This window comes from Neodiprion lecontei, chromosome 2, assembly GCF_021901455.1.
Source record: "Neodiprion lecontei isolate iyNeoLeco1 chromosome 2, iyNeoLeco1.1, whole genome shotgun sequence".
In the NCBI taxonomy this organism is placed as follows: Eukaryota; Metazoa; Arthropoda; class Insecta; order Hymenoptera; family Diprionidae; genus Neodiprion; species Neodiprion lecontei.
The window spans coordinates 33,283,332-33,298,702 of record NC_060261.1 but is presented as its reverse complement, the minus strand read 5'-3'; the positions used below and the strand labels follow the sequence as shown (position 1 = coordinate 33,298,702).

The 15,371-nt window shown below is 37.4% G+C and overlaps 1 protein-coding gene across 15 annotated transcripts in view; it reads left to right on the top strand.

The window, feature by feature from the left end:
• The window catches only part of LOC107216754 (protein abrupt), a 67,997-nt gene that overhangs the window by 12,563 nt on the left and 40,063 nt on the right, over window positions 1-15,371 (top strand). For all 15 annotated transcript variants that reach the window (XM_046730321.1, XM_046730320.1, XM_046730323.1 and 12 more), the window contains one exon: window positions 11,886-13,831. In XM_046730321.1, the coding sequence (XP_046586277.1) occupies window positions 13,625-13,831 (207 nt within the window). In that variant the 5' untranslated portion in view covers window positions 11,886-13,624. The remainder of the gene's footprint in view (window positions 1-11,885; window positions 13,832-15,371) is intronic.

Here is a 15,371-nt window from a genome sequence, read left to right as displayed (position 1 = left end):
TCTTTAACGGTACGATGGCGAAAGTAATGGGAAAAAAAAATTATTTCCACGCCATACAGGGTCTCGTAATTCGAGTCTGGGTCTTGGTTTTTTTTTCTTTTCTTTTTTTTTATCATTATTCCTCATTTCTGTTCTCTGAATTTTTTCCTTCTCTCGTTCACGTCAGGAAATTCTCTTGCAATAGTGCCCGTAGCGCAGAAAGCACGCAGACCAACATACGTGTAGAGGAGGCCGCCCGTCGCGAGTCCTGCACAATTTCTGGATCTGAAATCCCCGTCCCTGCAGTGTGGGGGTTTTAAGGGGGTTTACGGGGCGTTCGTGGAGTGACGGGGTTTTACGTGTGTTGCAGAAGTCCCACAATCCCGAACCCTCGGTAATACGATACTCATTATATGACCTTTCGTGCGCTGCTGCACATGCTCTCGGCAAATGCGATCCTCCTTGCCTGTTTGGTTTGCCACCGCCGATGGCTAAAAGACCGAACGACGACGCGACGGCAAAGGCGACGAGGTTTTAGAAGCCGCTCTTGCCTGCTTTGCTTTGCTGAGCGTATGTGGAAAAGTTCCGACGGAGTGTCGCCTCTTGTCTTCTTTTAGGGTAGGACTAGGGCAAAAGAAAAAAAAAAAAATCGGCCAGCCCCCTTTGCGGAATGAAAAATCATTCCTTTCTTCCCTTCGTCTCTCTTTCATTTTTGTTCATTTTCCTTTTGTTTCCGATAAGAATAATTAAAAACTGGAGGGAAAAATTGCACTGATAAGGTAAAAGAAAACTTGAAACGTAAACGTCGAAATATTCAAACATTGCACTGTACACTTGGGGACAATGAATCTGAGACGGCTAATTTTTTATACTAGACAGTCATGTTGGTGTACTTTGAAATAATATTATCACTCGATTAGCTTGTCAATGAAAACTTTTCTATTTTTCTTCATTAATCAAATTTCTGGGAAATTCTTATCTTTTCCAATATCTAACAATAAGTAAAGATAAAATTGTATGAATTAAGTTTCCTTGCTTTTCCGAACACCACTTTTTTTTTTTTTGTTAAATTTAATCATTCACACGAGTTACGTCAAACTATTTGTTTGCAAATATTTAAATTAAAATAGTGAATTCACACCGTTTGACGGAGAATTAGTTATTATATTGCTATCTTCTCACTCGTTCTTAATCTCCGAAGAGTGTACGAATCTTTGTTTCCGCTTAATATACTCTAGTTTCGGCTGCGTACATTTATTAGTCAAATTAATTTCTTATACCCTCAGAGTCAAAAGCTCATCGACGCGGCTTAATATTTGAACTGTGAGTTCTCGTCACATTTGTATCGCGTATACGTAATGCATTACATATGTATATATATATTATATATATATAATACATGACATACAAGTTTACAGAACGTCTAGAGGGCGACACACGTTAACCGGATGTCGTTACGTCACGCGGGGATGAATCTCGGCACCTGCCTGTCTCTCCTCTTCCGTCCCCATCAACTCTTAGCCGTCTCTCAAACCCGCAGTATGCATATTGTATAACAAACAAATCCTCTCCGGAATCTCAAGTAACCCCTGAACGCATCCATCCTTCAAATAAACCAGCTCATCCTTCTCGTGTGGTTTATAATTTTCATCTTTTTATCTCTTTTCAACCATTGTAAACTGTTACCAATCGGGGCGGGGTTGAAGTTCTGAATTTTCAAAGTCCCGACAGCGCCTAATTCCGAATCATTTGGTGGGGACAATTGAAGTAACGAGACGAAACTTTTACCAAACAACAACGTTTCGAATGGTCGGAAACCCAAAGGACGGCTCAAAAATTCAAGTTACGTTAATGACCATGATTCCGAATGTAAAAATAACGAAAATCGATAACAAAGAAAGATGAAAGTGGTGCAACTTCATCAAGCTAGAAACTCACAGAACTGAAAACCTTCGATAATTTGGAATTTCGATGTTTCAGATTTTTAAATTTTCTCATCTTCGGACTTTCGCAACTTTGACTTGTAAAAGTTATGCCCTTTAGGCATTTTGTCTTTTCGGAACCTTGCACTTTCGGAACTTTGACCGTCAGCTTTCGGACCATTCGAAACTTTGATGTTCCGTCAATCTTTGATTTCTTTACTCTAATTCCGCCATCACGAAATTCGGAACTTTTCAAATTCGGCGTTTCTTTCGGATTTACAGTAATCTTCGATTTAAAAAAAAATTGCCAAAATTGGAGACTCGTCGCACGGATTGAAATTTACATGTGGGTGAAATTGCCTGGCCGGTTATTATCCGCCCCTCTATCCGCGCTACCTATTGTGAATTTCCCCTTCCACCGGTCAGCTGATGAATGGAAAGGAGTTAGTACCTACCTACCTAGCTACCTACTTACCTTAGAGATATCGCATTAATTCGACAGCATGCCGAGGCGAGGAGCGGGGAGAAGGAAGGAGGAGGTATCGAGTATTCCGCGGAGTGTTTCTAGCCGTAGAGCGAATTCTCTGGGTGTACATATTTTAATTGAGGCGGGTATATTCCTCAGTTATTTCCCCCGCTCCTTGATCCATGACACACGATATCTTACACGCTGCACATCGCCATTCGGCGTCTACTAGCAAAGAGAGAAGTAGGAGGCCACACCTCGAAATTCATCACATTCCTTGCTTTGCCATATCTACAAACATTGTACATTATATACGTATGTACGTTATCTACAGCTAGACAACAAAATCCTAACGAAACTCTTCTCGCAGTTTTTTTACATCTGTGAATGTTGGGCGGATAATACGGATCGAGCTCATACCCATGCATTTTTTCCTATTTTTACAATTTTTTAAAAATTCTATCAGTTTCCGAAATTTTGGATATTTTTCTTTCCATCGTTTCTCAGGTGATTAATTAAGGCTAACGAATGTGTTTTCATAATATTGGGAATTTTCACACAGCGTTAATTATACACTTTAATGTTCGTTGTTATACGTTCGTGTCTTCGAATATTTTACCTAAATTACTGTCACTGACTGCATGCATTGCATTGCGATAAATTAGCAGAATTTTACTTTCGTTCTTATTTTCGTCTTCCACCGAGGTGGAAAATCTAATTCGATTTCGGACGCGAAGATCGAAAGTTGAAAACACTTTTCTACGGAGATATCATGGATAGGGAGGAACACAATGAGTTTGTGAAACAAAGACAATTATACAGCATAATAACAATGTATGTTGGGAATGTTTTGTGGGTCACTAAACGTGGGTATTTCCCAAACGATTGGACCGACGGTATTTCACCTACATTCTAACGTACATTCTACAGTCGTCGTCTTCGTATGCAGAAGCGATAATTAGATACATCAAATTTTATATCCTGCTGAAGAATCGCCTTTAAGTTGCTCGCTGTTATTTCTTAAAGTATTTTTGTATTCTTGATTACCCTTTCACGAGACAATCCTTAAAGGTGCACATCGTCGTCAATCTTATTGTCCGCTGCAGCCTCCGCGATATCTCCATATCCATTCGGATCCTGCAACCTTCTATCGAAAAATTGGCAAATTTCCGAATATTCCGTTCGTTCTCATCAGTGTTGAAAAAAATCTGCACGAAACTGTAACGAGGTATACTATTTATCCGTAATTTTTTTCATCTTACTCTTCCGTATTTACCCTTTTCTCTTATCTTATTATTCACACAAGTACGATACTCGCGTTATACCTTGTATACGATGTATATTATAACAAGATGCTGCCTCTCGGTTAACCGCGGAGGTGAAAAAACGTGACTGGCCGTGTTAAATTTTTGGCGACGAATGTTATTTATAGAAATCTATTCACAAACGTACGCCATTCATACGTACCTATATAATATTATACGTATCTATAACACATGCCTACATATGTACACGACGTACTCGAATACACGCTTTGCCAACGTACGACTGAGGATGAGTGTGTATATATAAATATTAAAATGTATATATATATATATATATATATATACACATGTATGCACACATTTGTACCTGAACATTTGATAAATATTAAATGCGATTCTACGGTATAAGTATGTATATCTTTATATCGTGTACAGCATGCGTAATACGTTACAAAGTTTCCATTACAGGCGAATAGTCGGTGATACTTTGATCGTGGCGATGATATGCGTACACATTTGTGACACCGATACACGTCGCATTGTGTATATGGTAAACGTAATAAAAGCAAACGGTAAGATAATACTATATATAGACTATTGTAATCGGGATAATCGCCCGCGAGCTTGACAACGATCGGCTTGTTTGACGACGCGTTAGGCGTATAGGTATACTCGGTTCGGAATGGATTTTTTAAGAGTCGGAAATTTATTATGAGAACAGTTATTGAAAAGTATAAACTGCAGCAAGTAATTGGTGTTTTCCTCTTTCTTTTTTTTTCTTATAGAACGGAAAGCGAGGGAGAGATACGGAGACTTGCGTGTTTTGCATAAATTAATTTAAACATTTTTTCCGACACGCGTTTAGGCACCTGCGGTTTGCTTGTCATGTTGGTATTTTTCAGATAAAAATCACAGGTCCGTTTTACAGGTTCGTAGACTTACATGCATATGTAACATGCACGTGACGAGTACCTCATTAACTCCTTTGAGGTTATTTCGATCTGTAATTCGTATCTTTGAATTGACACAAGTCGAATTGAAGTAAGAACATCGAGAAAAATTTCATTTTTTACACGATTGCATAAAAAATTACAGCAAAGTTAGCATGGTTACAACAAAGTTTGTATATTGTTTAAAATATAATAAAAATGTAAATGATAAATTTTCTTTCGTAATTGCAACGTTAAATCTGTTTGCTTAGTTTACCGTTCTAAGCGAATGACGAAAATACGTTGGAATTCTATTCCTATCGTAGATTAAATTAGCCTCAATTTTTCTTGTCTTCAGGCGATTTATATACATATATTCGATCGATCCGTTCGAGCGTAAGATTTCTGTACGGTATCATTGTGTGCGGATCTTTTTTCTTATTCATTTGGTGTTTTTCTTTTTTTCTTTTCTTCGTTGAATCCAAGATTATCGCAATACTACACGAAAAACTTTATAGTGAATATCACGTGATACGCGATTCAAGACCGTTTATTCTTGATTCTCTTTTCCGAACAATCTTGTCATTCCTATTTTGGGCGTTCATGTTTTTTTTTTTTCTTTCTTTTTTTTTTCCTTTTTATCGTACGTTTTGTTTCTCATTTTAAAACAGTTCCAGCCGACGCACGTATTCAAGTATCTCTCTACTATGCATCACTTTTTAAGAATCTCTACGCACATCGCATGTACGAATATGACACGGCGTCCCTAATCTCACTCCTGACTTCTTCTTCGGCTTCTCTTTTTGTTTTCAATGGTCCATTACAGGATCACGCTGACCTGCATGTATATCTACCGTCTAGAATTTCACACCGTCATTTATCCCCGCTGTGCATATAAAACCGTGCACGATATGCATTGTGTAAATACGTGTATTTACTACCTGATGACCCTCTGCAATTGATAAAATTTCGGTATTTCACACCGCGAGCAAGTGCCAATGATAACGGTAATAAGTGTGGAAAAAAGTGAGGAAGAAAGATAAAAAAAAAAAAGAAAAAAGAAAGAAAAGAAAAACGAAAAAATGGAACAGAAAAACGCGGGAAGAACGCCCTGACGAGAAAAATAAAATGTACACCTTCCGATGTAGCAGCAACGGCGTCACTTATATAGCAGCTTTTAAAGCTTTTGTCAGTAGGCTGCCTTGTTTCCTTTTTCCTTTCCCTTCCCACCACATCCTCCACCCCCACCGCCGCCACCGCCCCAAACTCAACCCGTTTCTACGCCGACGCGTCGTATATAATATGCTCCGCAGCTCGTATATAATAATGTAAAACCCACGGTGAATTTCCTTATCGAAATCCATCTTTCTTACGTGACTCTTATCTCCTCTGACCCGCAAACAATGTCCGTTATCGTCGCCCGCTCACAGCTCTCAAACCTCACAACAATTCTCTTATATACATTTATTATACAACCAGGTATAACAGATAGTAAAAAAATTTAGCGTCTGCACGCCCGCGTTTCTCCTTCACCGACTCTTCTTCTCCTATAGTTTATTTTCACCTTTTCGTTGTTACAATATCTTCGTATACTTGTTCGTATTTTTCGTGATATTTTTTTCTTTCATCTACTCCATCATGTCAGACGAATTTGTTTTAATGGCCCGTTTGAGTTCAATTTTTCTTCTCCTTTCTTGTTCTAGTTTCTTACTTTACTACAATTCTGAGATGTGTTTTGGAAAATTAAAATTTTCAACTAGATAGGAAAACCGAGAATCGTTCACTAAAAACAATAATGACAATAATAAAAATACATATATACATGCTCACCTGCGGTTAATCACGACGTGTTGATACTTTTGTTCACGATGCAGTCTTTTTCCTTCTCTTGTGTATTTTCTTCGCCCCCGTCCTATTCGTGTTTCTTTTTCTTTGACTTTTTTTTCTACCGTTTACTTTGTTGAATTTTCATTTGATAGTCGCCTATTCATAATCTTATTATCGTTATAATCATTATATAATTACACCTATCCGTTTTACAGGATTGAGTATAAGTAGCGATGAATTGCGACGCGGCGTCGATTTTACGGCAGCGCTATGTGCGTGCATTAGTGTTATACGTGCAGCGTAATATCCGAGGCGACATTTCTCCTCTGTCTTATACGTATACAATATGCATATACGTGTATAAATTTACACGGTAGATAAATAGGCACGGCTTTAAGCGAGTATACATACATATAATCGTGCGGTCATCACAAATGTCCTGACATTAATATTTCCCTTCAACACTTCTCGTCTTCGCGGCTCCGCTTGTCTATGTATATTACACGTATACACACGCATATATATACACACACATGTATATATATATACACACATAAATACACATGAGAAATGAGTGAAAGAAATGATGTAAAAAGGAATGAAAGAGGAAAGCGGAACACGCGCGCGAGAAGAAGAATAAGAAGAAGAAGAAACTAGTAAAGTAGATAACTTCAATCGCCAACAAGTAATATAGACCCCGACTAATTGATATTGATTGGTTTGATAACTGAATATTAATTTATTATACGCGCATTAGGTACGAAAAATGATTAAATTTTCTTTCGTTCGAATTTACGCTTTGCTGTTATATGCTAGAGTTCGACTATCGATGATTAATTGTCGATTGCAAAAAAATAAGCAAATCAAGTCCGCTGAGCGGAAGAATTTTGTCTAAAATACCCGCGGTTAAATCGTTGACTCAGACTTCGTACTACTTGAATTCAAACATTCGTACGGCATACAATGCCAAGGTTGTCTGTAGGGAAATTTTGTCTAGGAATCGTGCGAATGAGTTGCTGGGAGACTGCGGTGAAACGTGAAAAAAAAAAGATTCAACCAATTATTGAAGATTCCGAATAATTGTGGCGGGACGTGAATCCGTAGCGTCAAAACTCGATATTATACGTTGTTTACCAAAGTTTTCCTTTTTTTCCTACGTTTATTAATTCTTTCCCCTCCCGTTTTTTCAATCGTCGTGTAACTACCGTACAGTTTATTAGCCGTAGATATATTAATACACGTGACCAATTAGTCTTATATATTATAAATTTACCGTCTGTACACACATTCTTATATATCTGTATTACGGCGATGTTGCCGATTTACGTTATTGGACGTTTAGTTCGGGGAAATTTAATGGGTCAGAATATGTATATCTTTTAGTCGGATAGCCATATCATGGGCGTAAATATTGGATACACACACAGCTTCCCACGCGAGATTACGAATGCTTCATGTTTCTTATACAGCGTAAAGCTGGTGTATAATTGTATATGTAACGCGAGATGAGGCGTTAGAATTTATTTATGCTAATGGCCGAGATCAATTAACCGCCATATTTAATTTATGGTTAAAATTCGAAAAACTTGGTAATTTCACAACCGCCTTTGCTACGTGTAAAATGTAGATATATATTATTACATAGCAACATAATATCCACATCTATACCTGCAAAGCGAGTGTGTTTGCTGCGATAATCGTATGTGTGTTCTATAATGTACAAATATCCAAGTAACTTATAAATTAGAAGTATATTTATTTAAACACCTCGTAGTGTCTGTGCGTGTATGGTTTTTTTTTCTATTTCTGAAACTGGTTCGAATTCAATTCACACTCGCACACGCACGTGTGTCTAACGAATTTGACTAAACTTTGATCGTTAATTAACATATGCAACATAATTTTATGCATCGGACCTTTTTTTTTAAAAACGTTCAACTCTCTACAAAAATATTTATTTTCCATTATTTTCGGTATATTCCTCAACGACTTATAAAACTTTAATGAGCAAAAAAGTTCTTCCCATGCTATTTCCAGAAGATACTTCGATTGCGAAGCGGGCTATCTTAGAAATAGCGATGTAGAGAGTTGAAATTTTAAGGATATGTTTTTTATTAATTTGAAAGCGTTCAAGTCCCTGGGAGCATAAAAATTCAAAAACAACCGTATTAATAACTATCCTAATATGCATATATCAAAGAACTTGAAATTGCCGATACGATGCATGCATCATTTCATGCCACCCTGCAAGATACATATATCTATACATATATATATATAGATATATATGAATGTATAATATAGTACAATCGTACACGTATAGTATGCGTTTTGACACCGTAGCATGATACGTGTTCCATATTTGAAAATAGTCACAAAAGCCTTTCGGTATTTACCGCACGAAACTTGATCGTTACAAGTCTAACTTTGTTTCTGGAGGTAGAGAGATTTGAAAAGAAGAAGAAGAAAAAATAAAGTCACTAAGAAGACATCGAGAGAAGAAGTAAAACAGAAAAGTGAAAAAGAAATAAGAGCGGAAGAGAGTCAGTCAGTCACACATTGCACGTCGGCTTATTAGGCAACGCTTAAGTACACGCATGTTGGTTTGTATATATATAAATACAAATATGTATATATGTATATATAGACGTGCGCGCAGACGCGGTCATATAATAAGCTACAAGGCGCAACGCAACGCGAGGCAACGATTTTTCTGACGAAAGATCGTTGACACGTCTACACGACACGATCTTGGACTCTATAATACAACCCGATCGTTATTATACACGCACTTATTGCCGCTTTGTGACGGGAACGAACTACACTCGGTATACGTGAGCATTATTACGCGTCTATTCTACGTTATATAGCAGCACGTTATGCCGAGATGCATCATACCGATCGTAATAACCAACCAGACGTTTGTACTCATCCTTAAATATAATTACAACGAAGAATGCAGAGGTAGAAAGAGAAATTTCCGCTACGTTTTTGTTGAGAAGATGAAGGAGAAGAAATTTGAGAAGGTAAGAAAGAAGTAAAGGGAAACGAGCATAAAAAAAAGAAACACAGCTTCGTACGTAAAAATGCATCTAGCAACCACTCCGCGTGATCCATTTTCTTTCCGCAGCTCTCGAATTCATTTCATTATCTACCTACGTAGGTACAACTCGAGTGGCATAATAATATAAGTACTGGACGGCTATCCTATCTTGGACGCGTAATTATATTCAGATTATAATGTCACTTAATTACCGCTTACTACGCGTATCCTGTTTCCGTGCTTAAAAAACCGTCTAATTCTCATGTATTATGTATACAGTTGTATGCATAGGTATAGTGTTTGCGCGCATGTGACACTAATTTTTCCACCTTGGATGTTATAATACGATATTTTTATACTACCTTATATATATATTTATAAAAAAAACTTGAGATTTAGAGGTGCCTATTTTATTTTTTACATTTTCCACTTGAATAACACGTAATAAATGAAAAAGGATGGACAAGTTTAGAATTTCTTTTTCTCGTAAACGGCTTGACTTATAAACTATCTAAATACATAATTCTTATAGGAAATATCACGCTCTATAAAAAAGTACGGAGATAGAATTTTCCTAACTCTCACCGATTCAGAGTTATATCGTATTGATAATAAACCGCGGAGATTATTAATCGATATTTTTTTTTTACGCTGTCTATCGATATCCATTCTTATTTTTCATAATTTTCTCGATACAGAAAAAATACCGTACGAAGAATCTGATTGCGCCCAAAAATTAAGCTTACCATGTGTCAATCATAGAAATTACGAATGCTACCGTAACGATTTATTTTCTCTTTTTTTTCTGCTCCTCCAAAAATGGCAGGTATTTTTTTTTTTTTTTCTGACCCGCTTAGCTTATTCATTCATCGAATCCCTCGTTCATTCATACGCTACATGCGCCAATAGATATACCGTGTTTCTGTGTACGATTGCTTGGATATAATCCTCGCGGGCCTGAGTGACCGATGGACGTGGATCACGTAACATACAACGTAAAAAATAAAATTAATACCAACGATTGAAGAATCGAGATGTTTCACGTTGTGTAACGAAAAAAATCAGAATGTATTCCGGTCTTATAAGTTGCGTTTGCTGATTTGGATTTTCTAGATTTCTTATCATCAATTATTACACACGTTTTTACGTATCGTAGTAGGAAAAAAAAAATCCGTTTCGACGTTCGACCGCAAGTGTCGAGTCACCACCGAATTTTGAAATTCTTTCCCGTGTCAATTTCCCTGATATTTATTCACATTTTCGCAAGTCTGTGTACGGCGATTGATCGAAAGTACTTGATTGAAAAATTTCTCGTCGTTGACGTAAGACGCGTGTATCTTTCGTCACGTTACGTCGACGCGTTTCATTCGGTTAGATATTTATGTAAACAGATTCGTTCGCGAATAAGTCGCTTCTCGATTTCCTCTATTCGTTCGTTGTACACGGAAGTGTGTTGAAGTGGATTTAAGATTATTTTCAGTACCACCCGTTTGGACGAATAACGACGCAAGCAATTATTCGTTTGCCTTATAATTTTTCTATTTATTTTTACGACCTTTTCAAATTCCCCATTCACGTATGCACGTAAGACCCACTTAGTTATAACGATTATTTTATAGCAATGACGATGGTATAAAAACGATGATAATTGTATCGTAATAACAATGGTATACGTAACATTTAACGACGGCGAAAATGTCTTTTCTACTACTTTATACTAATCGATACCCTCAAAAAACGACGTTATAAAATTACACGATTAAAAAAAGACAATCTATTACAAACAAAACGGAATAAATATCGGCAACAGTCAAATAATAATTTACATGTTGTACAATCAGCGATCATACATCATTCCTCTGCCATTTGTTTAACTGTGCTTAGTAGATTGTAGCGGTATGAAATGTTTTTCAGGTAACCCCAAAGACTTCGGCATTGATTCTCTCGCTAATTCGATTTTTATTATCATATGCAGTGTCGTATAATACGGATAAAGAAAAATATATTTCAGGTAAAAAATGTAAGGACACCTGGTACGACAAATGTAAATGTATAATTTTCGACCGCCTGATCTCCGTAAAAAGTGTATAGAGACAGAGAGAAGGTGAAAGATAAATTACGAAAAAATAAATGAACGTCAGCTATATCGTGAATAATTGGTTATTGTTAGAGTGAGGCATGCGGACGAGTTCGATTAATTATATTGTCTTATTTGTGACTTACGTGGATTGTTATTAAGGAGGGTGAGGGGCAGGGGTGCGGACTCCTCGGGCACCCTGGATGCATGCTGCCCTTCACAGGGTTTATAATACTGCCTAATCAGGAAGAGGTTAAACGACTCTTTGTCACGAAGCAGAGCTTATAGATGTCGGGATGGGAGTAATGGGGTGGGAGGGAGGGTGCAGCAGTTGACGTAACACAATGATCATTCGTCTTTCTTGCTTTATATTACAGAACGACTGAGAGCGGGGAGACAGAGAGAGATAAAGTCAGTGACCCAAGGAGAAACACCGAGGAGAGAGGGAACGAGAGGAATCATCGGGGAAAACTTGGATGATAGTGAAGAATCAGCGTGACGAGGAGAACTGTGGAAAGAGTTATGCGAGAAGGAAAGTTTTGAAGATAGCAGAATGAAGTGGTGAAACAACTAGAGAAAAAAAAACAGGAAAAAACGAAAAAACAAGGTGAAAGTTGATTCGTACACATGATTTAAAACACAAGAGAAACAGACGATAGAAACGATTGCACGAAATAGGAAGGAAAAGGTACACGTGAAAGAAGACGCGAAGAAGAAGACGAAGACATGAGAAGAAAAGAGCCAAGTTGAAAACACTTGAAAGTGTGTGAGCCCAAAGAAGGTAAAGGTGGAAGAAAAGGAGAGAATAACGTCGGCCCGTGACGGCAGGATCATCCTCAGAGATTTTTATTTTTATTTCCCAAAATTAAATTCATGTAACCCTTAATCCAGCCACAATCTAAATCACTGGTTCGCTCTTGTGTAATCCAATTATTGACGGTGGAAATTCAATATCGACTCAAAGACCGTCGATATTATAAGCTTGGAAGTGCAGAAGAAAAAAAAAAAAGAAGAACAAGGAGAAGAAGAAGGAGAAGAAAACAGGTGCACACCGTTTCCCGAAGGCCTTGCGAAACGGAAAAAGTGATAAATACGAAAACGAAAGAGACGCCAAAGAATAATAATAATATTAAAGAAAAGTGATAAGTAACTTTCCTTATTCCGTTGTTTCATTTCCCACAATCGCAATAGCCGGTTTATACAAAATTGAAACAAAGAGGGACGAATAAAATTAAACGCATTTTTTTACCGAAGAAGTAAAGAAAATCCCTAACCATGATTCTGTTCGGTATAATTATTCCTAGAGTGAGGAACTTTAATCGTTGCACAAGGAAAATGCAGATTCGTAAGTCGCGAATTTTTTAACCAGCAGTGCGGACGTTGTTTTTTTTTATCCCCCCCGTAACGTATCCTGCTTTTTTATTTTCATTTTCTTTTTTCCATTGTTTTTTCTTACGATCTATACTCTTTCAAATGTATTTTAATCGCTAAATTCTATTGCTAATTTTATCGACGTTGTTGCATTGTTAATAAAAATTTTTTAAAATTTAAAAAAGAAAAAAAAACAAAAAAAAAAAACAAAAAAGAACAAAAAAGAACAAAAAAAAAAAAAAAAAATACAAAACAAAACAAAAAAGAACCCGCGTGTCACTCCTTGTGAAAAAAATCTCATCGTCTTCGAACAGCGCGCGCTTTCGTTCGGATAGTTGTGTTATTTTTTTCCGACGTTGAGGAAACAAAAAAAGAAAAAAAACGTGAGGGTCAATCAATCAATCAAACAAACCAGCAACCAACTAAAACGTGTGGAGTAAATAAGGTAACGTTCGGAGAGAGAGATAGAGAAAAAAAGAAAACAGAAAAGAAAAAAAAAATCGTAACAATTTGAAGAAGTATCGTATAAAAGGGAGAAGAACAATCGAAGTGCATAAATAAAGGAAGGGATAAAGGACACCCCGACTCCTCCTATCTCTGTCCCTCGAATCGCGAGGGCGTCATTCCTCAACCCCGCGGCCTTGGATCGTCGAGGTAGCCGCAGGCTGAGGAAAGTGCACGGGGCGAATTGTGCACGATAGCACCTCTGGTGCCGGCAGCCGTGGGTCCCGGTGGTACGGGCACCATGGCGGCATCATCGTCTTCCTCGAGCGGCGAACAACAGTATTCCCTGCGCTGGAACGACTTCCACTCCAGCATACTCAGCTCGTTTCGTCATCTCCGGGACGAGGAGGACTTCGTCGACGTAACGCTCGCCTGCGACAGCAGCAGCTTCACCGCCCACAAGGTCGTGCTTTCGGCCTGCAGTCCATACTTCCGGAGGCTCCTTAAGGTCGGTATAACTATCCTTATTTTCTCCTACCACGTCTTTCGATAGACGTTATGAATTTTCATTCATTTTCTTCAAATTTAACCCCCCCCCTCCCCACTCTTACTGTTACAATAACTCTATTGATGATATTTGAACAAGAGCGGAGAATTTCCGACGGACAAGTCAGGTTTCGTGTGTATTTTTTTATTTTATTTTTTATCTTCATTTATCTTGGTGCTTCCTTCAACGGTGCCACTTGAAACGAAACTTGATCTTGAAATAGAAAATCCGAGGCGAAATATTATTATACGTTGTACAGAATTTTGAACGACGATTCGGCCGTCCACAAGTTTAATTTTCAACTGTAGCTTAGCTGTCGATCTTGTAACGAGAAACGATTATACCGTACAAAAATATATATACCTATGTGTATATTTTGAGAAAAAAAAATGCGAAATATCCTGTCGTCGAATCCGTTATGAAGATGAGATGACATTCTTGAATTGAAAGATCCGACCATTTTCTTCTTTTTTTTTGTTTTCTTTCTTAAACCTTCACTTGTATTCATTTATCTTCTGGATAAAATCGCCTCGTTCGCGATCAGAAATTAAATACAACGCTGCACGTGTCGCGATAGGAATTTCTGCAGGTATTATCTGAGCTGACGCGCGGCTATAATACTATAGAAATAAAAAGGAGATAGTAATTTCTGTGATTATTTATCTAGCTGGCTGTCCCACTTAAATCGGGACAACTTTTACCATGATCGTTATCCTGTGCGTAGGTATGTTACGTATCGCAAATATAGGAATATATATGTACATACACGTAAATATTATACATGCAGAAAGATTAGAATAAAAATTGATAAAAAATTACACCTGAAGAAAAAAAAAAAAAAAATATCACTGGTTATTTTAAATATCGATTAAACCAAGTCCAATGTTCGCTACGTATACATCTGAACTTCCGTATACATGTATATTTTTTTTTATCACGTGCATACGCGTGTAAAACATGTATCACTTTTTAACGCTTATCTGTCGTGCAAGAAATTACGCTAGTAAAATTATAATCCATCGCTGCAGGCTGTGTACAAGTTTTGAACATACACGAGTGAGGGATAAAAGATTTTAGGTTATAGCAATAATAATAACAACAACAACAACAACAACAACAACAGCACCAACAACAATAATAATCATATCACTAACAATAATAATAATGATTGTAAAAGATGTTAACCGCAACTTATCTCGCTACCTTACAAACTTAACTTCGCGTACGCAATACGTCTGCTTCGGGCATTCTACGTCAGTTCCATTTTCGTTGCGTTGTACATTACGTTACGTAGCATGTAGAGACGTACACTTATATACGCATATACATGCGTAATGTAAATCGCTGTGGAAAATATCTTGGTAGGAAAGGTAGGGCGAAATTAGTAGCGGTTGGTAGTATAATACATCCAGGATCGCGATAGAGTACACGCTCCGTTGCGTTACTGGGGATAATTTGAGGCGATTTGAAATTTCGGTGGAATAATATTACTCGCTTCTTG